The sequence below is a fragment of the Vidua macroura genome, chromosome 10 (assembly GCF_024509145.1).
Source record: "Vidua macroura isolate BioBank_ID:100142 chromosome 10, ASM2450914v1, whole genome shotgun sequence".
Taxonomy (NCBI): Eukaryota; Metazoa; Chordata; class Aves; order Passeriformes; family Viduidae; genus Vidua; species Vidua macroura.
Window position 1 is genome coordinate 21923955 of NC_071580.1, and position 26469 is coordinate 21950423.

A 26469-nucleotide genomic window follows, 5' to 3' on the forward strand; every position below is an offset into this window, starting at 1 on the left:
TGCAGCCACTGTCCAAGGCAGCACACAGCTCTGATGTGGAATGGGAGGCTCTCTCCTTCTCAGAGTGTTTCTGTTGAAGGATTGGGGATGGGGGAGGTTGCCCTCGAAGGGCTTTGATCCACAAGAATTGCTTTGCTACTGAAAATGTACTCGTAGACCAAGCTGGCACAGCACTTTTCACTGGGGTTGCAGCACTAGGGGCAAGGCTGGGCCTGGCACCTCCACACCAAGGCATCACCCAAAGTGCAAAGGGCTAGAGCAGAAAAAGCAGGAATGTGCAAGGATCTAACTCCTACACATCCTCTGCTAGAGTTTCTGCTGGTCAGAGCACAGCACTACTATAGCCCTGGCCCACAGATAATACACAAAAGTAAAGGTTTTGCTTTATTCTCCTTCCCCTCTGTAACACCTGGAGGAAGAGCAAAGCCCCTCTAAATGTTTGGGAGGGAAATCAGGGGGAAAAAAAATCAGCAAAACCCCCTATACTGCCACACGTTCTTAATCCACGTTTTTTTCCTGTGCCTTGTGCCGCACTTTTGGGAGCAGGGCACTGAGCAGGGAGTCTCCAGAAGGCTTTGGCAGAGAAGAGACTGCTGACATCAGGGAGGCCCTGCATCTGTTGGTGGAAACAGCATGTTTCTGACATGGCAACAACATGGGTTAAATTCCAGGCATGAACCAGGCAAGTCATAGTTTTAACATGTTAACATGCTCTACCAGGGGAAAAGCTGAAATATTTTTAGCATGGCCAGAGTGTTTGTCTCTGTACTGTTCTGGCCTTTTTTGGAATTGTCAACTCTGCTCTGGAAACAAATACAATAGTCTTTGCAGTAATGAAATACCACTTACTTTCTTTTATTGTTTGCCATAAAGAAGACTACGAGTTGTACTTCAAAGAGATTAAAGGAGAAACATACATCAGCTACTTTCAGCACAGCTCACTGCTTTTACAATGCCAGCCAGTTCACTTGCTGCTTCCCTATTTCTGCCCATGCCCCCCAGCCTTTCCTACTCACATGCTTAGTTCTGACAGAATCTCAGTGCAGAAAACATTTTTCTTCATGATGAAATTCCATCCTGAGCTGTTGCTTGAAGGCACTGCCCCTTGCTCTCCTGTTTGACTGGGGTGAGTGCAGTAAGAGGGGTCAACAAAACACACATTGCTCTGTCATCCTGCCCCTCACACAGCTACTCAGACCAATCTCCAGGACATGTCAGGGAGAAGCATCTCTTGACAGATTATTTGGTTTTATGTCATTAAAAACCCACCATGCTGTGCTGGGGCAGAGCCCAGCAAGTGAGTTAGGGATAAAGGAGGAGATGAAGTTTAAGCACAAATGTTACAACAAGAATCAACACAAGGCAAGTCTGAGGACTGAAAGGGAAATCACATGGAGTGAAGGAGGGACTCTATCCCTCTCCTGTTTTCTTATCCCATATCAAATAATGTTGCCTTCCTCCTCCCCTCTGCCTGGTGCTAGCAGAAGCATGCAACACAGCCATGAGGAGCAGCCATCTGACAGTCCCACGCTGCCCAGGGACCAGCTACACTTAGGCCACACATGCAGGTTACCCAGGGAAACAAGATTCTTGGAAGGATTAATGGTGAGAGAGGCTCGAGTGGCTGCAAACAGGAGACTGTGGTTGATCATCTGCTCCCACTTGATGGGAGAGGAGAATAAGCCTTTTTTTTTGTCCCAGTTCTTCTCTTCCTCCTCTTCAGAGATTGCCCTTACCAGTCTGGAATTACTTCTCCAGTTACTTCTTGTTGCTTCTGGAGTGGGAGAGAAGATGGGGCAAGGGGGTTGTGCTTGGCAACTCAGACTCATCTCTCAGGCAGCAGGACGAAGAAGATGGCCTTGAGGAAGTGACCAAAACTGCAAACAGCAGCCACGAGCCAGTGGGAGCGAAGGCTGGGGTCAGTATTCACCACACATTTTGTGATGTCTGCCTAATGAGGAGGAAAGAGAGATTGTCAGAGAGATCCTGAGAGACCACCTGGCTTTTGCACCCTAAGGAGCAACTCAATGTCACAGCACAAAAGACTAAAGCTTGAATCAGTTATGTAGTTGGGTCTAGTACATGCTATACAGTAGTTGATAAACACTTGTCATGTGCTGTATAGGTCCAAAAACTATTTTGGCAAAACACTGTGGAACTATTATCTTTCCTATGGTCCTGGAACACTCCCAGTATAACTTTCATAGGTTCAACTGCTTCAATGCCTCATACGAGAGGTTGATTAAATCTGTGACTATCCCCAGCCAAAAAGATTGAGCTACTGCACCAAAATCTCTTGTGCTGACTCCTGATAACTTGCATTTCCTTTCCTCAGCCTTTACAGCTTCTTTCTTTGACATTTACTGCCAGTGCAACTGCTGCCATTGCCAGGTCAGCCACTTCTGCAGGCTGTCCCAGCCCCACGGCATGGCACCACCCCTGCTGCAGCACCACCAGGTGTTGGCTCTGACACTTCCACACACTGAAAGTTATTAAATCAGGCTCAAGAGCCCTGCAAAACACATTTTCCTAATTCCCCACCAATGAGGCAAACTGTCCCCCTCTTCAGCCACCCCTGGGGAAAGAAATGCTACAGGAAGATTATCCAGCACTTTCCATTTTGGATAGCTAAATACAACTTTCTTTCCCTGTTCAAAAGGTCTAGGAAGCCTCAGCAGTACCAGCATTCCCATCCTTTTCTGTAAAGCCAGATGCTTCCCAGAGGTTGTCCTGTTTAATATCAGCTCAAGTTGCTTGTACATTTTCTCTTGCCCTAATGCTTTCTTTGGAAGACATTCAAGCAAGCCATCCCCCAATTCAAATCTAAAGCAATGCAAGCTTTGTAGCTTTGTTTGTGGAAATACATATGCCAGCAGAGATACCTCCCAGATGTGTGGGCCAGATTTGAAGATCACTTGTGCAGCCAGTTTCAAGTATTAATGAGAAGCTGGACTGCAATGATTAAAAAAAAAAAAAAAAAAAAAAAAAAACCAAACAAAAAAAAAAAAACCCACATCAAATTGATAGAAATAGGTTCTCAGCTGGCATAGGAAGAAGAAAATGGAAAATATTGAGAAGATGAAGTGAACAGGACAGAGGTAGAGAGAAAAATGCATTTTTCTGGTGCAGGAATCAAAATTAAAAGCTTTGCCCATGATGTAACTGAGTTCTGGTTAAACTCCAGCCTAGCACAACAAGATGTGGACTGTGGTTGTAACAGGGTTACAGGGGGTACACTGTTAGCACACCAACCCCATGTGGTTTTCAGAAACAGCTTTTAGGTACCAAATGGGAACAATAATCACATCACAAGGATGGCAAATGTTCACAGCCCCAAAAGTTTTTTTCTTTACAAGCTTAGCTCAGCAGTCTTCCAAATTTACCTTCTGACATGAGTCTCTCATTGACTGAGCACAGACAAGTGAGACTCTCAACCCTGAGGTGTTCCTCCCCAAAACAGGACACAAGAGATGATGGATGCTCCAACAATCTTCTCTATTCCTTTTGCTTGTGCTCAAGACATGCATGAGCCTTGCCTGACCAGCCTTGGTCATCACAAGAAAGGAAAAGGGCTGAAGGGACAAATCCCAGAGTCTGGTTAGTGAGTACAGCCACACTAACCAACCCCATCATTATCTACAGACCAAAGCTGTGCTGCCAGCAGCCTCCACATGCTCCAGCTCTTCCTTGTTCACTGGATCTGGAAAGCTGGCCCAGTGCACCTCACCACATTACTGATCTCCTGGGAGCATCAGGAGAAGCTGAGCTCATGAATAACTGAGAAGCAGAGACTGCAGAAGGAAGGAATATAGAGCATGCAACGATGGGAAGGAACAGGATGACAGGAGAGAGCTGAGTCAGCACCAAGGTGTGGAAATATGCTGCCTATAGCTGAAAAACACAGGCAAACATAGCAAGCAGAGCCAAGACAGTTATCAGAGGATGCTGCAATGTGGTACCAGTGATTACAGGTATTGATCTGTATTGTGGAGGAAAGTAAGGTGGGTCTCCCTGAATACTGCCAGCAATGGCGTAGCACACTCACCCTATTTGCATTTGAAAACAGTCTGAACTGACTCAACCTGTCAGATTCTAGCAACCTGCATGGGGTCATGTTCAAAACACACTTGTGCCAAACTGTCCCTTTAGCTGAGATGGTCATGACACCCAGGTACCTGCCTGAACACCCATTTTGGGGTACCTGATCCTTGAGAAACATAAGCTCCAATGGACTTTAGTGCCTCATGTGAGCCAGTACAAGGCCCATACACAGTGGGCTGGTTACAGCTGTAGGGGGTTAACTGCCAGATGAGAAAACATGAACTCCTTAAAGCCCTGCTCTGTTCTCCCAAAGGCAATGACCTCACTGCTCTAACCAAGAGGAGCTGCACTCAGAAGCACTTACAATGGGGGGCTTGCTTAGATAAGCAAAATTGCTCAGCTGTTTAACAACTGCCTTAGCTGCTGTTATCCAAATCAAGCCTACCTGATAAGGCAGTGGAATTGAAAACTTCAAAGCCACTTAGGGCTTTTTGCCTGGTCAGGCACTGATAAATTGTTGCAATGGCAGTTTGATAGTCTATGTTAATTGTTCAAACAAATTCAAGTCACGTACACTGTTTTGTAGCAAATGCTGCTAAAAAATTTTAGATCTTTCTATTCCACTGTAAAGCCACTACTGAGGCTGCAAACTCTTCCCAGGAAGAGATGACACCTCAAAGGTTCTTTCTTGCTCTTCCTGTGAAGTTTGCATTGGTTCTGCAGTCTTCTCCACCCTATGGTAGCAGCATGGGAGCCTGCTGCTGAATGGAGAACTTCAAATGCCTATCCAAAGTCTCCATGGTGTCTTTCCTGGACCAGCTCAGGGTATGGGGGTTACTCTTGGCAGCCTCAACCTAGGCTGATGCATAAGAGATGGGGGCCATGTGAACAAGGATGGCATGCCAGGACACACCAACACAAGCTAGGCCTGGCAGTGGGTGGGAGGGTGCCACCAAAGAGCTGTTTGGTCTGGCCTGTGAGTGAACAAGGCTGGGAAATTCCTTGTTGCAGTGCCTAGATCAAGAGGAATAACATTCAGGGAGGCACAGCACAAGATGGGATTAGCAGCCTTTCCCCAGACTGAAGGGACTCCTTGTTTTTAGAGGGAAAGCATTTCCTTTTCACAGCTCAGAGCTGCTGATAAGGGTGTTGGAAATGGGCTGTAATCAGAACAGCCCAGCAGCCTTCACAGTCTTGTGCTTGATGAGGGGCAGTGAATTTGGCTTCCCTTCCTTAGGGCCAGATCCCAAGAGCAATCAGCATGGATTCAGCAACTCCAATAGGAATGTGCTGTCCATCTAAAGAGGGATGGCTGGCAGAAGGAGCCAGTGGTGAACTTATCTCCTCAGCTGCACAGAACCAGTGCTGGTCTGGAAATGGGTTTTGCAGCTTGTTTGCTATGCAACAAATTTTCCAAAAATATCCATTTGGAACTATCCAAACATTCTGTTTTGAGCTCTAATGAAGCAATACAAAAATTAAAACAAGATGCTGGCTTATGAGAGCATGCAAATTTTACCAAAACAAAGAAAAAATAGCTGGAAACTAGAAAGAGATGTGTTCCTACACAACAGTTCTGTTTTAATGAAACTACATTTTCGGGAAAAAAAATGTTTCAGAGAATACATTTCAAGCAGCTCTACAGGCCTGCAATTAAAGTAAGACTCAAATGGTACTGAGGCAGGGACTGGCATTCACAGGCAGGAACAGTGTTACTTAATCTCAGGATATCCTCTTCACCTGCCTCGGCACAATTAATTTTTGGAACACAAAATGAAACACATCAGGGCATTCAAATCAAAGGTTACTTTTAGCCCAGCCAAACAGTTCCCTGAGTCAGCTGGCCTCGAGGTAACAAGTTTTAGAGAGGGCAGGGATGATTTAAGGTAGGATTGGTACTTAGTAAGTTCAAGGGCTCCAAAATCAGAACAATTATACTTTCCCAGTTCTTCTTCACATTCCTGAAGACATCAGGTAACTGAACCAGCTACTGACACAGCTGGGAAGTCTCAGCACAAAGGAGCAATACTGAGTTTGGAAAAAGACAACCCACTCTCTCCAGATCTCTATGGGTGAGGAGCCTGACCATTTCCTGACAGCTTAGGAATAAATTTCACCTCTTGGTGAAATACAGACATCACCCAGCTGCCAGCCACTAACACAGCCAGCCAGTCTCTCCAGTCAGCTGGGGAGGTGACTGGAAAGGTATCTAGCTATGCCACAACATCAAAATAAATTTCTTACTATGAACCATCCTCCACAGGAACCAGTGCTTACATTAAGTACAGAGAGACCAAAGAAATCCAGTGCTTAGAGGTGAAATGAGAATTAAGCTGTCAGGCCTCATTTTTTGCCAGTTTCTAGAAAACAGCTGGCCAAGAGTATCATAGAATCAAAGAATGGTTTGGGTTGGCCACTACAGGTTGGAAGAGACCTTAAAGATCATGCAGTTCTACCCCCTGTCATGGGCAGGGACACCTTCCTCTAAAATCAGCCTGCTCCAAGCCCCATCCAGCTTGGCCTGAACACTTCTAGGGATGGGGCAACCAAAACTTCTCTGGGCAATCTGTGCCCGTGCCTCACAGGAATGACCCCTACAATGTCCCACTATGACTGGCTGTTAGCTCTGGAGAAGATCAGGAACACAACAGGTGCTGGTGGGTCAGGACTGAATTATTATTATTATTATTATTATTATTATTATTATTATTATTATTATTATTATGTCTCAGCTATGCAGGAAGCTGAGACAAGAATAACTGATGGTTTTGAGGATGGGACCATGAGGCAGTAACTGAGTTAAATAAGCACAGGTGTAAGGTGTAAGTAGGACAGACGTGGCCACAGCATTGTGAAAGGAAATCTCATACTGCCTTTTTCTGCATAAAGCTGCAGAGAACGTGCTCTCAGTTTCATTAACTGGGATATTTTCTGGTCTGGACACGGAGAAACAAGTGCAATAAGACAGCATTTCTTACCCAGCCTCCTCTCCTTTTCAGCCATGTCACCAAGGTCTTGCGGACAAACTCTCCGAGGCAGTCCACGATGGTGTGAACCATGGCTGGCTGTGCGTGCCGCACACAGTCCACTGCCAGCCCAGCTGCCACGGCGTAGAGAGACACCACCTTGCCCCATGTGATGCCTGTGAGAAGGAAAAAGGCCATTCATATTTACACACACACTCAGCTCAGCCTTGAATAATCAGAGGAATGGCTCTGACTCTCATTACATGTGTCCGTGCTGCCCGCGTGCAGCCACAGTTCTGTATGCTCTCCACGTGGGGGAGAAGAAATAGTAGGGGACCAGAATTAGGGAAAACTTGTCGGGATCTGTGATATTTAAATGCTCCTGAGATTGTAGAAAGTCTCTGTCTTTCAGCCCCGCTGCCAAAGAAGGAGTCGTAATTTGTCTGTGCTGGTTTTCAAGGTTGTTTATTTCTTCTTATCTAAAATATTTTCTCTCTGACCTGCAGCAGGTCTGTCTTGCAGGAACAGTGTGTGGGGCTCTGCCCCTCAGTGGGATGTTACAAACATTTAGACTAGAAACTACGTGTGCTATATTTACAATAATGTGCCAATCACCCATGTTGAACAGTTTGACCCGAGCCTAAACCAACAGAAAAATGCCAACACCACAGTGAAAGATGGAGGGCATGAAGAAGAAGAAAAAGGACAAGGCATGCCCAGTTTTCTCCATCTTGCCTCCTTTGAACCCCTTATCTAGAATCCTAAAATTCTATTTTTGCACCCGTGCCACACTAATTACTACTTATATCAAACACTCAGAGCTTGTAATTCATCCTGTAAGATTGAAAACTCTTTTCCACGGATAGAGATCAGAGACAGTGTCTCTCGGGGCTCTGTACAGGGGGGTTTCTGACCCCCTGCCAGGGTCCCAGACCTTCCAGGGCAGCCAGAGAGGGATGCCCTGGATTCTCACAAAAACTCTCCACATGGAGAAGCAGAATGAAATAATATGAGCTTGGTATGGTTTGATTGCCTCTCAGCAATGGCTGCACAGCTTTGGAAAAAAAGTAGCCCAAAGGAACCATTGGGACAGGGGAGATGTGCACTGGTATGTTTTGTATTGCCACTGGCTCTCAGCCATGCACATGCTGCACAGGAGGTGACAGAATTCAAATAATTTGAACAACCTGGGGTTTTTGTCTTCAACATAAAGCTTAAACACCCTTAGACAAAGCATTCCTGTTTTTTTCTAATCACTGTTCTAATGTGACACTCAAAACATACATGATAAACATCTTCAGTTCTACAATGGCACAAAAGCAACAAAGAGAGGCAAAGTTATGGGGCCAAGATGGTTCACAGAATCAGAGCTGGAATAGAGCAGTCGTAGAATCCTGAGCTGGGTGGACCCACAGGGATCATCAAGACCAGCTTCTGGCCTGCAAAGGACACCCCAACAATCCTACCCTGTGCCTGACAGCTTTGTCCAAATGCTTCTGGAGCTCTGGCAGCCATGGGGCTGTGACATTCCCTGGTGTGCCTATTCAGTGCCTGACCACCCTCTGGGGAAGAATCTATTCCTAATAATATCCAACCTAACCCCCATACACAGCTTCATGCCATTCCTTGGGTCCTGTTGCTGCTCACCAGAGAGCAGAGTGCCTATCCCTCCACTTGCACTCATGAGGGTTGGTGTCCTCTTCAACATAAGGACCAGGCCTCAGTGTCCACCTGAAAAAGAGGTAGCTCCAAGGATTTGGCCACTGCCTACCTAACATTGCCTGTGCTACCCCACTGAAGACAGTGCAGGGGTGGAGAGTCAGTCAGCTATCTAATCTCCCAGAAGACAGCCTTCCTGCCAGGGTGACCTGCCTGCAGCAAGTTTTCCACAGAAGTTGTCCCAGCAGTAGTGATCTTCCTGTTGGTGTCAGCAGCAAGCGCAGAGCCCAGCTGAAGGTACCAGCCAACCTCCCGGGGGCTCCCCTGCACCTTACCAACACCTCTGGGCATAAATCTTTCATGCTCAAACATTGCAGTCATAAATCCTTCATGCTCAAACACTGCAGTCATAAATCCTTCATGCTCAAACACTGCAGTCAGCTGCCCCTCATCAGGCTTCCCTCAGGACCAGTGACCTGGAAACACAACCCTTTCACTCCCATGCAGAACTGCTGCACAGTGGCACATCCCCCTTGCGCTTTATTATCTGTAATAGCCGTATTTCTCACGCATACTGGGAAGTATTTTACAGTGCTGGGTCTCTATGGAATCTGTCCAAAGTCTCTCCCAAACACAGTCAGAAGCCTGGTGAAGTTCTAATATTTAAAAATCACAGAGAACTGTTTTTGCAGGGTTGCAGCAAGGTGAGAGGATGGAAAGATGTGTGCAATGACTAGATCTATGGATCAGGAGGGGTTAAACACACCATTAGAAAACTGGATGTGCTCAGAGAGCAAAAATACAGTTTAAATGGGGTAAAGAGTCTCCCTCTTTCCTTCCTTGCACTCTCAGATCCCCAGGTAGCCCAAGCCAGCTCTGGGATGGAGCTCCAGCCTCCTCACAGCAGTTCTCATTGCAGCAGAATGTCCTACATTTCTTTAGAAAACATGCAGATTTCAGAGCATTTCCACAATTCTTGCACTTGGTTCTTCAAAAGGGACATTCACACTAACACTTTTAGGAATTGCTTGTTTTTCTTTTCCTTAAATAAAAAAAGAACTAAACTTTAGAGGAACTCTTCAAATGTCAGCCACAGGAATACCATGTTAGACTGAAGAAAATCAATTCAGCGTTACAAAAAAAAAAAAAATTCATGACTAATGTAAGATAAAAATCTACAGATTAACCTTTTGTGAGACTCTCAAAGCCTCTGTGATACTCTGTCTTTCCCCAGAACTATCCCTGAGATCAGAGGAAGTTATTAACGTAGCTAAAGTGACTGTTCTTCTTTTGGTTTTATTTGCTGAGCAGACCCTGCGGTGTCCCTGACACCAGTGCTGTCACTCAGGAAGCTCACTGCCTGTTTGGCATTCACACTGTTTATCTGCCTTTCTCACATTGTGTGTCACCATGACAGCCAGCAGAACGAGCCAGGAAGGGGCTATGAAACCACAGAAGACTAGACAGAGGGGTTCTCCCTGCAAGGAAGAGGCTGTCTGAATGCAGGTCAATACAGTTCTACCTAATGAAAAGAGGCTTTAAGGTGTTACACTCCTTGCTGATGATATACTCAGTACCAAAGCCTCAGCTGGCTTGTATTCAGCTTTAGTATAAGTCAGTTTTACAGTTCTCCATCCCTGCAGAAATGTGGTTCCCTGCATCTTGAGTTACATAACAAAAGTTACCCAAAATTCCAGGGAAGAGTTCACTGGCTTACTCCCAAGCTTTTGCTGACAGCACTCTTCAAATATATGAAGCAAGTCCATTAGCTCTGAGTTGTTTACGTGGCAGTAACAAAGACTGACAGTACTGAAGTCACTCCGGTACAGAAAGACAGCTTCAGTCTTGGTTAATGTTGTTTGAACTCAAGTTTCACTTTCCAATAGAAGAAAAGTGTATCCATAACCTGTGAGAGGCTCAAGAGACCATGACTTCCCCAGCACACAGGAAAGCAGTTTGCTCTAAGGCACCTGAGTCCAGAGAGGATGGAGAGGAAGTCCTTCAGCTCCAGCTTCCCTGCCAAGATTGTTCCATAGTGGTACCTGCTTGCATGAGGACTTGCACGAGGTAAATGCTTCCCTGGCACATGGAGAGACCTTTCTCCTTTTCACAGCAGAAAGAGAACAAGTTCTTGGTTAATGCTTATAATGGTGATGGATGTGGAGGGCTCAGGGGTCACATCCTCTTTCCAGAGCATGCCCAAAGGGGTCAAACCAATCCTTCAGTCTGCTTTTCCTGTTACTGGAAGAGTCAGCCCATGGGGGCAGGAGAGGAGGACATCCCTTCCTGATTTCCATTTGTCTGAAGTCCCCTTGCCACTGCTGGAGGCAGAAGATGGAGACAGCAGGTGGGCTTCTCACTCACAACAGCAGGGCTCAGCTTATGCTCTTCTTCTCACTAGATATTGTAGGAAGCAAGGGAAGAGCAGGCACCTCCAACACCTGTCCATGCTTGTGGCTGGGCCCCCTGCCCAGGAGGGCTCCAGCACCCATCCAGCCCCAGGCAGGAGAGGGCAGCAGCCCCAGCAGCCCTCCTCTGCACTCTCCCAGGACACCAGGTCCATGAACTTTCCTCTCTCGAGGACTCCCTTGGCAGGGGCAGAGGAGCACAGTTACTGGGAGGGCAGTGCCTCTGTCCCCCGTGATGTCCAGGCCAGGTTCAAAGTGACACTAGTGTCACTAGTGCATCTCAGCATAAGCTGGAATTGCATCTGGCCACTGCACATGAGAAGTAAAAACACATTGGCTCGCTCCAAATTCCTCAAAAGGCCTGGCTGTCATCCACACTGGGTGAAACAGGCACTCATCACCAAGCAAGACAATCCATTCCCAGCTTCCCACTGCATGGACATGCACAGGAGCTAACAACAACAGGGAATGGAAAGCTGGTCCAAAAAGGAGCAGTCAAAAGAGAGAAAGCTCTGCTCACAGACATGGAACAAAAGGATACGGAAAAAGTGAAGGGCTGCTTAGAAGGCATTATAAAAAATAAGAAATATAAGTTGCACTCTTTAGGCCAGCCATGGAGCTGAAGGTATGTAAACACTGCTGAGCCCCGGGTAAAATGAATTAGCAGGAGAGGAATGCTCTTGAAAGTGTTCCTGCTCATATGAGCTTGTCTGCCCCAGGGGAGAGATGAAGAAGCCATGAGACATGACTGTGCAGTCTCAGGGCACCACACAACCTGAGGTTATTCAAATAAACTTCCCTTTGCTCCACTCAGCATCAAAGTCCTGCTCACAAATCAGACCTTAAAGAAACACTATCCACTGCTGCACTTCAACATCTGGGAGAATACAGCCAGACACAACAAGCTTTGGTGGAGAGAAAAGCTGAGAGGGGTGTGCATAAGGCAGGAAGCTCAAGCCATAAGGCCTAAGTGATGAGGGAGCAGCAGGATGCATTTCTAACAGCATTTCAGAGAAACCCAGAATGGTCTGGGTTGGAAGGGAGCTCAAAGCTCATCTCATTCCAATCCCCTGTCATGGGCAGTGTTACAGCCCAGTCACTTAATTCCAGGGTTAAAACCAAGGTTCTTTTGCTCTGCATAGATGCAAAGGAGAAAATCCCAACCAGGAATTTTCAAGAGGTAAAAAACACATGAAAGTTTGCTGGCAAACTACAGAAAATTAAGGAACATTGGCAAAAGAGTAAATGCAACATAACATCACTTACCATTGCATAGACTTAGCCCATTGAACATAGAAAACCTTTAAACCCATGCAAGGTCATGTTCCATGAGAAGAGAGAAGAAGAAAGGGAGAAAAACAGAAAGACAGGAAAGATGGAGAAAAACAGACATATAGCTACTAACTCCAGTTTCAGTGATGTAAAACTCCAAAATGAAGGTAGGGTTAAAGGACAACGTGCTTGCCTCATGGTCAGGCTTCTTAAAGCTTTGGCCCATCCTGGGCCTTCGTCCCAGGTGGCACTTGCAGTTTTTTTGACACACCTGGAGCTGCCTTCAGTGTGCCATGGCTGACAGACATTGCAGGGTTGGGGGTACAGGGGCCAGGGCACCACCTCACACAGCAAGGTCTGACCCACCCCTACCATGCATTCCAAGCATCCTAAGATGTCTTAGGATTCCTTTTTCCAGTCTCTGACAGGCAGGGATACCTTCCACTATCCCTGGTTGCTCCAAGCCCCATCCAACTTGGCCTTGAACACTTCCAGGGATGGGGCAGCCACAGCTTCTCTGAGCAACCTGTGCCAAGGCCTCACCTTCCTAGGGAAAAATTTCTTCCTTATATCTAATCTAAACCTACTACCTCTTAGCATAAAGCAATTCCCCCTCATCACTCCAGGCCCTTGTAAAGAGCCTCTCTCCAGCTTCCTTGTTGGCTCCTTCAGGGGCTTGGAGGCTACAGTGAGGTCACCAGGAGCTTCTCTTCTCCAGGTGAACAATCCCAGCTCTCCCAGCCTTTCCTCCCAGCAGAGCTGCTCCATCCCTCTGATCACCCTGGTGCCTCCTCTGGACTCTCTCCAGCAGCTCCAGGTCCCTCCTGTGCTGGGACCCTCAGGCTGGAGATAGGTCTGAGAGGGGCAGAGGAGCAGAATCTCCCCCTCCCCTGCTGATCCACAGGGGGATCAGCCCAGCACACAGGTGGTTTCTGGGTCCCAGTACACAGGGTGGGGGCATGTCCAGCTCTCACCCACCAGCACCCCCAAGTCCTTCTCCCAGGGCTGTTCTTGATCTGCTCATCCCCAGCCTGGACTGATCCCAGTGGCTGCCCCGACACAGATGCAGCATTAGCACTTGGCCTTGTATAACCTGATGAGATTCCCACGGGTCACTTCTCAAGCTTGTCCAGGTCCCTCTGGATGTCATCTCATCCTTCAAGTGTGTCACCAGCACCAGTCAGCTTGGTGTCATCTACATCCATTTGCTCCTGCAGGGAAAGTGCTTTCTCTTCAGAAAGAATTTACCCTACATTCCTGTCACACAGGGTTCACTTCAGCCCAGGCACTCCTGATGAAAAGCTAAACCCAGTAAAAACAAGGTTGCAAGCTTTTAAAAAGCCCTCATGCCTAGCAGCTCTCACCAACAGGACAGGACTGCTTCCTTTAGGAAAGGAAAATGCCTCTCCCTTTTCTACTTCTGTTTTTCCACCAAGTGACCTCTTATTTCTGGCATTTGTTTTAAAATGGAAGGAAAATGTCAGCTTAGCCAGGCTCCAAACCAAAGCTTGTTGAAGTCAGGGGAATATCTCCTGCTACCTGCAGAGCAGCTTTGGACCAGTCGTAAAATCACAGAGATGATGCTGTTGCAGATTCTTTACCATCAAAAGCAGAGCAGGGCTCTGCAGTGCTTGTCTCCACACAGGTGGGCTCACCTCACCCTGAATACCTAATGAATTGCTTGGAAACAGGGGAACTAAATACAGCTTGAGCCTAAAGTCTCTTCTCCCAAATGACAAGCCATGAGACAAGAGGAAATGGCCCCAAATTGCACCAGGTAATGTTTAGATTGGGTGTTAGTAAAAATTTCTTCACTGAAAGAAGAGGCATTGAAACAGACTGCTCAGGGCAGTTTGGGGCTCAGTCGAGACTTGTAGACAGTGTGGACAGGAAGTGAGCACAGACAGAGCTACAGTGTGAAGACTCAAAACCAGACCAGAATGTGGAAGATAGACATGTAAAAGATGAAGGAGAAAACCTCTCCAGAAAAAAAAAAAGGGTCAAAATCCCATGCTTCCTTGCTAGAAAGGCATTTTAAGTGACTAGTGGGGCTCCCCAAGCTGTCTAAGCACTGTAGTGTCGGACTGTAGCTGTTTTCTTAATAAACTTGGTAATTGGCATGAAAACTCACCCTAAACTTGAGTGTCTGGTTTCCTTTGCTCAGTAAGAGCCTCTTTCCTCTGAAGTATGAAAATAAAAAAAAAAAAATAAAAAAAAAGAAATGAATGTCTGGTTGCTACAGCCAACTCAAATTTGCTGGATTTATTGTTAAATGCTGAGTTTTGAGACCGCAGCAGGATTCAGGAATGTTAAAAAACAGCAAGTTCCTACCCCTCTGCCACTCAGCAACTTTCTACCTAGGAGAAATTACAATAACAAGTGGATAAAAGCAATTAAATACACAACTTCCAGCAGAGATGAGAAAGAATTAAGGACAGAGCATGGAGAGATCTGGGAAGGTTTGAATCAGCCCCTGTGCAACCAGCACAGCCATCTCTGCAGCAGGGTGGCTCCAGAGGAAGGGCTGCACTGTCAACAGAGCTTGAGTCCAAAGTCTCCAGCATTGTCAGCCTCAGAGGGCTGAGTCCAGATTCTATTCTTAATACCCTGAAAACCCAGGTTTAGAACTATGAGATACGATTTCTACTTTAATTTTAAACTACCCACACATTTGGCTCCTGAGCTGAGAAGTTGAAGAACACAAAAAAAAAAAAAAAAAGCAGCTCTCCATGAATTTGTCAATATACACTGAGAGCAGAATTCCCAGGAGGCAGCAGGGTTTCCCCCCAGCATCATGGTTATGGAGCATCACAGCACACTCAGTCTGCTCCACCTTCAGCATTCCTGGCTTTGCTCTCTGTGTCACTTCAGCTCTGGAGGTGGCCCAGTCCCAATGCAGTCAGCTGTAGTCACCTAAGATCACCTGCAATGCAAATTGCACCGAAGCCTGCCAACCTGACTGTTGTTTTCCTCTCAGCCTTGACACCAGTAAAGCTCAGCACTAAGAGACAAGACAGGGCACCTGCACTTTGTGCACAGCCACACTGAGACATTCCTGCCATACTTTCCCAGCTCTTGCTTTCTCAGCTCACAGGCCCTCCCAAGCCAGCCCAGTGCAAAGGCAAGCTGCAACCCAGGCATGCTCTGAAAGGCTGTTGAGGGCTGCAGTACCAGCCACACAGTCCAATTCCATCCATTTCCAATGATACAGCATCAATTTCCCTAATCTAGGGAGCAAAATCTGCCCTGCTCAAACTGCCAGAAGCCCTGCTTGGGCAGTTCCTCACAGAGATCTATTTTGCCATCTGTTATGATTCTGGGGAGGATCTGTGCTCTCCACCACAGGTCTTCAGACCTTCTGCATGTCAGGGCTTCTCCAGAATGTCAGTGGTACCAGATAAAGAAGCACAGTTGATTGTGAGGATTAAAAGGTTTTGAGTGAGGTAGCCTATTTGAAAGTACAACTGAAACCTGGACTTCTATCCTGTAACAGCTACTGCCAAAGTGACAGGAGTCCCTGCATCCTGTGACATTTCCCATGCTATTGTCACTGGTTCCAGTGGTTGCATACTGCTGTGCTGCTAGCAAGTTGCTTTCTTTGGGTTTTTTTTCCCCTTTTTCAATTTTGTTTCCAATCTTTAATATCTACCATCCCTTCCACAGACAAGACATTGCAGAAAACCTATAACCGTGTCAGAACCTGCCTGACATAAATCCCTCTAAAATGTTTCTCTTCCCTCAATTCCCACAGGCTGCTTTTCCAGTTGTGAGCAGGGATTGTTTCCAGGAAAAGCTGAATGCTTTTGACCATCATCTCTGGAACCAGTCTAACAGCAGCAGCAGCACATTCACATCTAAGCAGAGAGAAAGCTCAAAGCACCTGCTCATGTGGAACAGCCTTAACGACCAAGACTTCCCCAGCATGAGAAAGGAGAAGCAGCAGGTCTCATTGCAACTCTGGGTGTTGCTGTGGGAAAGGAAGCCAGGAGGAGAGGAGCTCTCTTGTGATGAGTTGATTCTGGCTCCCAGCACCAGCAGCGTGAGCTGGAACAAGGGAAACTCCCATGCGATGAATCTTCTGCAGTTGCCAATGGTGAGCAAAGAAGCTTGGAATGAGTGACCTCCCTATGCAATGAGGTAACAACAACCTCCTAATGAGGAAGGGCAGGAGGTGCCTTCTAGAATGAGACAGAACCTACTGGGAGGATATTACAACCCGGGATATTTCCCTGCCAGAAGACAGCAGAGAGGAGCTCTCATTAAATCATTAAAGCAAGGCACACTGCCAAACTGCCCATAGCCCTTTGAGAAAGCAGGCCCCACCTTGCAGGCTATGCCTTCTCCGAGAAAGGTGTTGGATAATACCCTTTTCTTGACTCAGAGATGGGGCAACTGAGAGGCATTTTAAAAACTTTTATTCTATTTTCAGTCTCATGAGAAGGGTGAGACAATACAGATGTTATAATTCATGCCATCACAATCAGAAGTCAACTATTTCCTAATTACAGTACATTATAAGCATTTTTTGGCCTCTCAGCTTTTTACCACATCATGCTATAGATGCCTTAAAAACCAATCATCTAAAACTACTCCTAGTGGGTCCCACTATAATGCATCTTTCATAGTTTTATTTCTCCAAAGAATTTAGTCTTATTTGTAAGGCTATTCTTTGAAACTTTTTTTTAGCTCTATTTCTCTCTCAACAACATCTATCCTATTCCATGGCATTTCCAAATCAACATTTCTTGTCTCAAAGTCTGTATACAAACACACAGTATGCGGCCCTGCGGACTCTCTACAAATCCATTTCCCACAAGAGGTGGCTCCATCCTGCTCCTTTGCACCCAGCCCTGCAGGTGTGTGTCTGGGCACCGTACCTGCGCTGAAGATCTGCGCGGCCACAGCCAGGAAGGCGTCCGACACCACGGTCTCGGAGTGCAGCGAGATGTTCAGCTGGCGCGCAATGTTGCGGTAGACGTTGGGGCGAATGTACTCCAGCTCATCCCCTGCCAACAAACAGCCAGTGGTCAGCACCACAGCACCCAGCCCTGCTCCCACCGTGGAGGAATCCCAGCTGGGGGCACTCAGGCAGAGTCTGAAGCCCAGCTCCACCTGAGCAGAGTGCTTAGTGTTGTTTAGATGCAGTTCCCCATCACCTGCACCCTGGGACTCCTAAAGGGTGCTGAGGAAAGGCAAGCAGTGGCCCTGTCCCAGTGGTGTGGCTGCAGCAATCCCTGATAGAAATGCTGTTCCCAGGCTGGCTGCCTGCCTTTCCTCCAACACAGGAGACAAGGCCTCAGATAAGGAAAGCCATGTCATTTTATTTCAGAAGTGAGAAGGAGGCATGTACATCCATGTAAGCTTTTGAGAGATACGCCCTTCCTCAGCACCCCATCAGGCTTGTACAAAAATGCCTCAAGTGCAAGAGAGCAACTCAAGAATGCTGAAGGCTGATGAAAGCCAAGGATCCACCCAGAGCTGCACAACATTAATTAAACAAAGAGGCTGTCAGCTATTTTATGCTCACACAGGCACTTGAGAGTCAATCTGGAGTTCTTTCTCCCCTCCAAATGGTTAAAGAGATGTTCATTTGCATGGCTGACTGCTCAGCAGCAAGGTACCTGACACACACAGACATGCACTTTTACCTCTAGAGTGCTTTCTGCCCAGCTGGGAAATGGCAGAAGGTGTTAAGCCAGCTTGAAGACCAAAACAAAAAACACCAAGGACAAGCAGAGAACCTCCTCCTAAAGGACTGAGCTATGGAGCTTGAGCAACAACAGTAAAGCTTTTCCTTTTGTAGCAAAACAAATAATTTTTTGAGTAGTAGAATTAATAAAGCCCAGTTTCCAAGGGATTTCTCTCTCTGTAGAGGTTTAGGGATATTTAATGAAGGTTGCACAGCTGCTGTAGGAGCATGACACAATGCAAACACCGCATGGGACCAAGCTCCTTTGTGCACAGAGAGCCCTTTTTGGCTTAGATTTAGGACATTCTGTGCTCTTCTCCTGCACAAGGATGCTCTGGGAAGAGGAAGAGGTAGCCCAACAGCTTTATATCCCACTGCAAGACCCAGGTGACTTGGCCCAGCCAGAAGGCAACTGATCATCCTCAAAATTTCATTTATATGAGAGGTAAAAAGGAAGATGTCACTGCAATCAGGATCTTGTTATAGAGCTATTAGCTACTGATCCTTAATTCATTTATCTGGCACTCAGCACAGGCAAAAGCCAGCTCTACAGAATTCCACAGCTGAGCTCTCCCAGCCCTTTCTGAGGAAGGGATTGTCCCTGTTTGACAGCAAGAGGAAACCTGCCAACACATGGTCAGCCTTGATAAGAGGAAACCTTACTTGGACAACTCAACAGCTGTTTTCTCCTCACAGGCAGCACACAGGCTTCCTGGTAAATGTCAGGAAATGGGGATAGCCCTGGTTAGCTGAGAAGGAGGCACAGGAGCCTGGGATCGGCACTTGGTAGCCTGCCGCTTCTCCAACTCCTAACAAGCAGTTCCTGGAGGCCCCAGATGAGATCAGGGTTTGGTAGGAGGCACATATGCCCTGTTCTGCAGCAAGGCACACGGCAGGCAGGAGCATCCAGGGAAGGAAAGCACAGGAAAGCAATCCCACACTTGGAAGCCTCCCCGCCCCAGCAGCCCCAGGACCTCTACATTGCTGCTGGTCTCCAGTGTCCTTGTTATGATGCCCAACTTTGCAACATTTAGAGCAATCTGGGGGCTTCTCCTCCTTTCTCCAGTGATTATGGAGGAATTAGCAGGGCAGCAGTAGCAGTTTCCATGTGCAGAAGCTCATTGCAGTGGTCAAAGGGCACCTCCCTAGGCCTTGGCCAGAGGAAATACAAGTTCAGATAAACCAGACCTATGACAGACACAGCAGGTTGGTCTGGGGTGCCTCATTTGGCTACACCATTAGGTTTTACCTGTCTGACTCATTAATTGCACTAATTAGCTGCTAAGCCTCACTGAGCTGATGGAGTCTCCCTCCCTATGACCTCCAACAGCATTGCCTGTGCCCAGGACTTCTGCTGGCCCACCAGGCAGTTCATCAGAGTCTCTGTGTGCAAATGGGCTAGGAAATACTCCAACTTCCCATCTCCACAGGCTTCTCAGCACTATCATGAAGGAAAACACTGGTCCTGCTTGTTGCACTGCTTAGAAAGTGGCTAAGGATTACCATTCCTGGCAGGTGGCTGGATACCAGCTGGCCTTGTGCTGGTTAGAGCAGCAAAGGGGAAAAGAAAGGGATGGGCCATGTGACAAGTGGCGTTTCCAAAGAAACAGGATGGAACCCATTCTTCGTCTTAATGAGGAGGACTGCTCACCTTTCTGGTTGCATGGGTACCACATGGTGCTCTCCAAACAGATTTGCTCAGAGAAGGCACCAAGTTCCTGGGACTATCAGCCAAATCTTTCCATCTGGACAATCCAGGAGACGCCTTCAGATCCAGTGAGCCACCTGCTTGCCCTTTATCATGTTCCTGGCCACCCACAGAAGATTGTGTTGAAAGCACATAAATCTCAACCCCCAATGCAGGCAGAGAAGAAAGGGAGTACAAATAGACAGTGAGATTGACAGAAGAACAAGAAAATTCCCCCAAAGACCAAACAACCACTGGAAACAAAAGCTGCATCAGCATAGAAGAGAAAAAGTGAAAAAGAATTAATAAAAAAAAAAAAAACCCAAAAGTCTGTTAAAACAAACACAGCTATGCCTTAGAAAGAAACTTGGGATAACTGATAGAAAGCAAAGAAAGTGGGAACACCAGCCCTGGTCCTGACTTTGTTAGGCCCAGCTAATGCTTACTTCACCAGACCTGTCTGAACTCTGATGTAATTAAATCAGATGCAAATACTGGTGGTAGTTTCCAGCCAGATGTGAACTAATATACCAGCCTGCAGGCAAAGAGGGATGTTGGAAGCAGCTTCCAAGAATAAAGGTGCTGGGTTCCCAAATGGCAAACAGCTAGACTTGAGCACACAGGATGCTACACAACCCAAAACAATGGGCCAGGCAACTGGTAACATTTAAAGGGTGCTCCTGGTACAAGCTCTAAAGCATATATATCTTCATGTCCCAGTCTCCAGGCATGACCTTCAAATTGCTCTCCCTGAAGCCCCCATAGTTGCTGTGCTGTGAAGGTGGCACCAAATGGCAGTGTATGCCAGACAACAAAAACCGACTCCTTCTTGCTCCAGCAAAAAGCAAGAAAACTCAGGTCTTGCTGAATAACTAAGGTAGACAAAGGAAAATTAAACATACTGTCATTTAAAAGCAGCTTTTATAAATTCTCCAACAACACGTTTCCTAAGCAACAACCCCCAAATTAAAGCTGGGTGAGCTACTGCTGAAGCCCAAGTCCAGTGGTAGCAGTGCCCTAGAACATGCCAGATGCATTGTGGCAATCAAGTCACTCACTCTGGAGAAAACACTGCAAGTCTAGTTAAAACACCCAGCTGAGAAAGACTGCTCAAAGTATTGAGAACTGTTACACAGCTGGCGACCCATGCACACAGAATCAGTTTGCTGCTGGGCTTTATTAGACTGCTTTGTGATTTTGAGTTGTTGCAAGTCCTCAAAAAAAGGCAACTTTGCAGAAACCCTGTGCTGAGCAGTGCTCCAAGAGACTGAGGAAACTCAAGCAAAGGAGCTGTTTAGGGAAGATCACCAAAACCAAAACTAAAAGCCAAAAGCAGAGAAGGAAAGCCTCTGTATCATCACATGAGAAGCCTCTTCCAGAAGCCTTAGTCTAAACCACTCCATCCATCTGGTCCAAATCACTCCATCCAACCTGAGTTCCCCCCATGCCAGCAGGACTCACCAAGTCGTAGCAGTATGGTGGACACCTCGGCCAGCTTACCCCCAGGCACTGGGGCATTGTACTCAGGTTTGCTCCAGCTGACACCCGCCTGAATCAGCCTTGAGTTTATGTAGTCTCTGCAGAGAGCCTTGGCTTGGGATACAAGCTCTTTGTCAGTGGGAGACCTGTCAAAAACCTCCATCACCTCTGCAGCAAAGACTGAGGAACGACGTAGCACCTCCATGCTGGACTGCTGAACCCACAGCTCTGCATGCACTCACTGGAAGGCTGAGCCAAAGCCTGCAATCTGCAGGAGCTGTCTAGGAGTCCTCAAGGTCTGTCAGAGCTCCCAGCAGCTCTTCTCCACAGGCCAGTTTTTCGTTTTAGCTGGCAAATAAAAGCATCTGTAAGTCCCCTAGCATTGCAAAGATGTAAATCAGAAGCTCAAGAACAGAGTTATGCTGAAGTCAGTAGCATCACATTTGCAAAACATTTGTCTTGGTCCATCTTACAGACAGGGGGGAAAATCTTGCATCTTTCAGCCACTGACTATCCCTGTCAGCATGGTCCACAGAAGGGCTGCAGTTTGGAACTCTCAAAGTGTTTCCTCTTTTCCCATTCAGACTTGGCAGTTCTGGAATTACCCATCAGAGAGACTAGACAGTCAGAGCATGGAAACACTTTATAGAATGCGCAGACAATCTCAGCCTGTTTCAATTAAACTGAAAAAAAAAAAAAAAAAAAAAAAAAAAAAAAAAGAACAACCCCAAATACCAGTTACAGCAACCTCTACCAGATGTCAACAGACATTCCAGCTCACTAGGTCATGGATCTTTCTGAAGAAATGGCACTATTGCAACAACAAGGGTATGGGAGCATTGGAAATGTCTTGTTGGAGACAGTTTTCTGAGACATATTCTCAGTTTAGGTTTTGGTTGTGCCACGCTTTTTCCCCAAAATAATATGCATACTACTACTTGAAAACATCTAGCAATAGCAAAGAAAGCAAAACAGAAAAGTAGATTTTTGAAAGAGTTTAAGCTGTGAATGCCTAAAGGGAAACGTAAAAATTTCTTCAGAGGCACCTGAATTCATCTGCTGATCTGAGTTTTTAACCCAGTGCTGCTTTTGAAGTCAGAGTCAGATCAGTCTTTATTCAGAGGTTAATAAATGCATTTTTCAGTCTGCATTTCAGTTTCAGACACCTACTTACAATGACAATTTTCAAACAAAATACAGCCAGTTATCTCAGTTTGCCCAAGGAAAAATATATTTACCTCTCATGTTGCACTTTTTCCCCCTCAGTGATTTCTTTTTGGGTTTGGTTTCATGTTTCTTTAGAAGATCTGCATCACTGGACACCTGGTTTAGGATTCATAGGTTACTGTCACACTTCTCTGGAGAGCACCAGCCTCCTCTGCTGTGCTTTCCACAGCGCTCCTGCCAGCGCCTCCTTCCCGGTCTCTGTCAGCCGCACATCCCGGCTGCGCTCCACCGGGATCCTTGGGGATTGTTCTCCTGCTTTTAAGGGACCCAGGCGCAGAGGAAAGCTTCTGGCTTTAGCCTTGTAAGGAAGATGAAATAACCGGGAGGTGGGGTTGCTATACCCAGAGAGAGACGCTCTCTCCTCCCCTTTCTTCTCTCTTAAGGAGGCTCTCTGCCGTTCTTCACTGGGCTTCGTTCAAGGACTCGGCTTCAGGGTGAGGGTGGGAGCATCATTTCATCCATGTAACAGAAAGTGATGAATGCACTGCTGAAAAGGAATAATTCCTGCTGGATTCCCAGAGCAGCTTTTGCAGAGTTGATGTTGGCCAGTCCTTTTCATACGGTAGCCAAGTGGGGGGATTGTATGCTGTCATATTCAGCCGAGGGTTAGTCCTACTCATAAAGTCACTTCCATCATTTTGGACTATGTCCCTGCCTATGCAGGGGGTTGAAAATAGATGATCTGTAAGGTCCCTTCCAACCCAAACCATTCTGTAATTGTACAATGATTTTATGATTAACATAGAGAGCCACAGCTCAGGGCTAAGGTAAGCAGTGCTTGCAACTCCCCCCAAACTATGAGTAGCTTGGTTAAAAAAAAATGAAGTGACTTTGTTGATAGGAAAAAGTTTATCCACAATGAAGTGTATTGCAGGAACTTGCCCACTTTATCTCAATGTATTATGAAAAACATGTCAGTGAGTTCCAATATATTTATAAATTAATTTCAACGTCAACTTCTTGTTGCAACATTATCATATTGATGTCACAATGTTCAGCTTCTTTCCATGTGCATGTGTTATACCATTTCATCTCAATAAACCACATACAAATACTGGCTTTCTGTGTTACGATTTGAAACAAAAAGAAGTTTTAATAGCAGAAGTTTCCTGCAGCCAAGAAATTCTACCAGACCAAACACAAATTCTCCCCAGTAATACTTTGTATATTAGCAGCTGGGTATTGGGCATGTCTGAAACACAATTTTCTGAAAGGAGGTGAGAAGTGAGACTTAACTGTTGTCATCTTGTTGCCTTCAAGAAAAGCCAGAAGCAAGTACACCTCCCCAAGGTGTTGAGCACATAAATCCCTCCAGGAGTACAATGTGCACCAGTGCTGGTCTCCAAATCGAGGGATAAAAAGGAACGAATTAACTGCATGAAGAAAACCTTATTATGTGACGTATTGAACATTCTGGCCAGCATCCAGCACACAGCTCAAGCACAGATTAACACAAAGCATGTTGGCTGCCGTTAACTGGATTGCTGGAGCCTGCTCTGCTGTCTTGGAAAAGGGCTGAGGTACCTCACACCCTTCAGCAATTTCAGATCTTTTTTCTGAGCTGGCTTTTTCAGGAAAGGGGCAGGGTTAAGGAGGGGTACATGCATGCAGTGATGCCAGCTGGGACCCCAGCTCAGCTCGGTGTGATCAGGGCAATAGTGACTGTGCAGCTCCAGCACCAGATGTGTTTGCTCCAAGATTCTCTCAGAAATTTTTTATCCACCGTAGCTTTACTAAAATTTAAATACAGACAAAGGCCTGTCCCGCAGAAGCTGAAATCAAGACTCCAGAGATTTTGTGCTACTTCCTACCCTTAACCCACCTATTCCCTGCAGAGTGGGCCTGATAGTGTCTTGGAAAACTGTATTTTTGCCTTTGCCACCTTGATGGCTGAAAAAATCATTAAAAATTAAGCCTTAACTTCCTGCAGCAGCTGACAGCTTGACATAGGGGCCCTATCTAAACTGTTCCTATTCAGCACGGCTATGAAATGAGGAGGAACGCTTAAATATCAGTATTGCTTAACTAATGAGAATTTTTCCCAGAAATCTGGCAAATATGCAAGTACCACAGTGCTTCCCAGCTCCCCGTGAGTGCCAATCTCATCCCACATGTGTTCCCTGCCCAACTGTCACAGCATGCAGCACCCCCTCAACTTCCACCCTGCAGCAAAGACACAAAAACTAAAAGCATGAGGGGGTTGTGTATAAAAAAGCAAACTTTGTATTACAAAACCCCCACCCAATAGTGTATGGTATTCTACCTATATTATTTACACATTTCTATTAAAAATACAGTTTCATGCTGAATGATGCCTCTATAAGTAAAACCAGATGAAACCACAGCATACAGTGCTCAGCTGACCAGAAAAGAAGAGGGTGTTACAATCCAAGGTGCTGTCAGAGCCCTTTTTTCCATAGAATGTTTATGCTTAGGGACTTGATCTATAATGGGAAAAACCCTGTGGCAAAGGAATGACAGGCAACAGTGCAAAAGCAGTTTTTATCACCCCAAAACACTGTTTCCAGTGTAGCTGTTCCTAGCAGGACAGTGTTCCAGCTGGAACAGGCTCCACACCACAGCTACTACCTCAGGTGGGGTGACCAAAACAGCTTGGAGCACTCCTTTAGTAAAACCAGGAGACCTTAAAGATATATTTTATAAGCATGTCAAGTGGGAACAAACCCTGGAGAAGCCACATCAGCAAGAACATGGAGATAGGTTAATTGTGAATAGCTTCTAGCTACATCTGGGACTTTGATGAGACTGCATCATCTTCTTCAGAACCTATTTCAGTAAATATAATTCTTTTGTCTCTTGTCTCCTAATTTGCTTAAAAGTGACACATTTTACTGAATGGATCAACCATCTCATAGCCAAGAAGGCAGCAGACACAAAGAAATAAAAAGTTTTAGGTTGTTTAACAGCTATAGCTTTGTTTTGAAACACAAATATTTACCACCAAAAAGAAAACACCAGATGAGGTCACTGTCCCCAGGAGATCAGAGTTCTCTTCCCTTTCAAGTTCTAATCAACAAAGGCAGAGGGTAAAGCTTTGTCTCATTCTAGCAATTGACCACCAACAAGGTTTGGGAATCAGTTCACACTCACACATGGGATACATGCACGTGGACAGGTAAAGACAGGCAGGTGCCTCTGCCTGCAATGATCCTGAAATCAGAGAGCCTGAAGTGGGAACAGTTCAACTGCTAGAGAAGGAAGTCTCTGGGAAGACCAGTTGTAGCTGAAGGAAAATGTCAGTGAATTGTGAGCACACTGCAGAAGGTCTGCATGACATAGATGCCTGCAAGAGAAGAGCCCCAAAGGCCAAGGAGGTCATTCAACTTTATGTTCCCACAGCCTGACTCTGACTGGAGCTGTTGTCTCCCACCTTGCAGAGCCTATCCCAGCCACTTCACACAGCCTACAGTTCCAGCAGAAAGTATACACACAGAAGCCACGATATAAACACCTGCAGAGTAAGGACTTTGAGAAGCAGATGGCTGCCAAAGACATCCAGTTAATCTACAAAGAGGCTGGAAACCAACCCAGCCTCTACCTGCTCTAAGTGTTCCTTCAGAGACAAGATGCTCTGGCAAAATTCTGGCAACTCCTTCTACCAAACCAAGCCTGAACCACCTTCTGCATTGTCTCTCCCACTTTTAATGTCCAATCTTATGTGATTTTTGCAGCAATACTTCCAGTCTGTGTTTGTGAAGTTATCACTTACCTCTGCAAGCACACTAACAATGTCTGGCTTTGTGCTGCAAAGCTGTACAGGAGGGCAGGAAGGTTGGACAAAACACTTCTTTTTACATAGAAATCTTTTGCCAGCTGCAATAGGGAAACAATACATGGAAGCAGCAGCTTAATGAGACCCAAGTAAAACACGGAGGGTTTTTGAATATTTTTCTTGTTTCTGAAGGCATTGATTCAAAGCCTTCTCAAAGCCATGCAGTGAGTTGAATCACTTGCTTTATGGGATCACTTTGGAGTGTCACATACCAGACCAAAGAGTCTGTGTCACAGTCAACTTATTTT

At 46.2% G+C, this 26469-nt stretch overlaps 1 protein-coding gene across 1 annotated transcript; it reads right to left on the reverse strand.

Moving 5' to 3' along the window:
• Positions 1-824: 824 nt before the first annotated feature.
• BOK (BCL2 family apoptosis regulator BOK) lies at positions 825-22903 on the reverse strand. Its single transcript, XM_053986548.1, has 5 exons — positions 22440-22903; positions 21184-21549; positions 17224-17352; positions 7020-7183; positions 825-1951 (listed from the first exon to the last, which is right to left on the reverse strand). Exons 2-5 carry the CDS (start codon positions 21404-21406, stop codon positions 1826-1828), a joined length of 642 nt encoding a protein of 213 aa, XP_053842523.1. The 5' UTR covers positions 21407-21549; positions 22440-22903; the 3' UTR covers positions 825-1825.
• Between the last annotated feature and the right edge of the window lie 3566 nt (positions 22904-26469).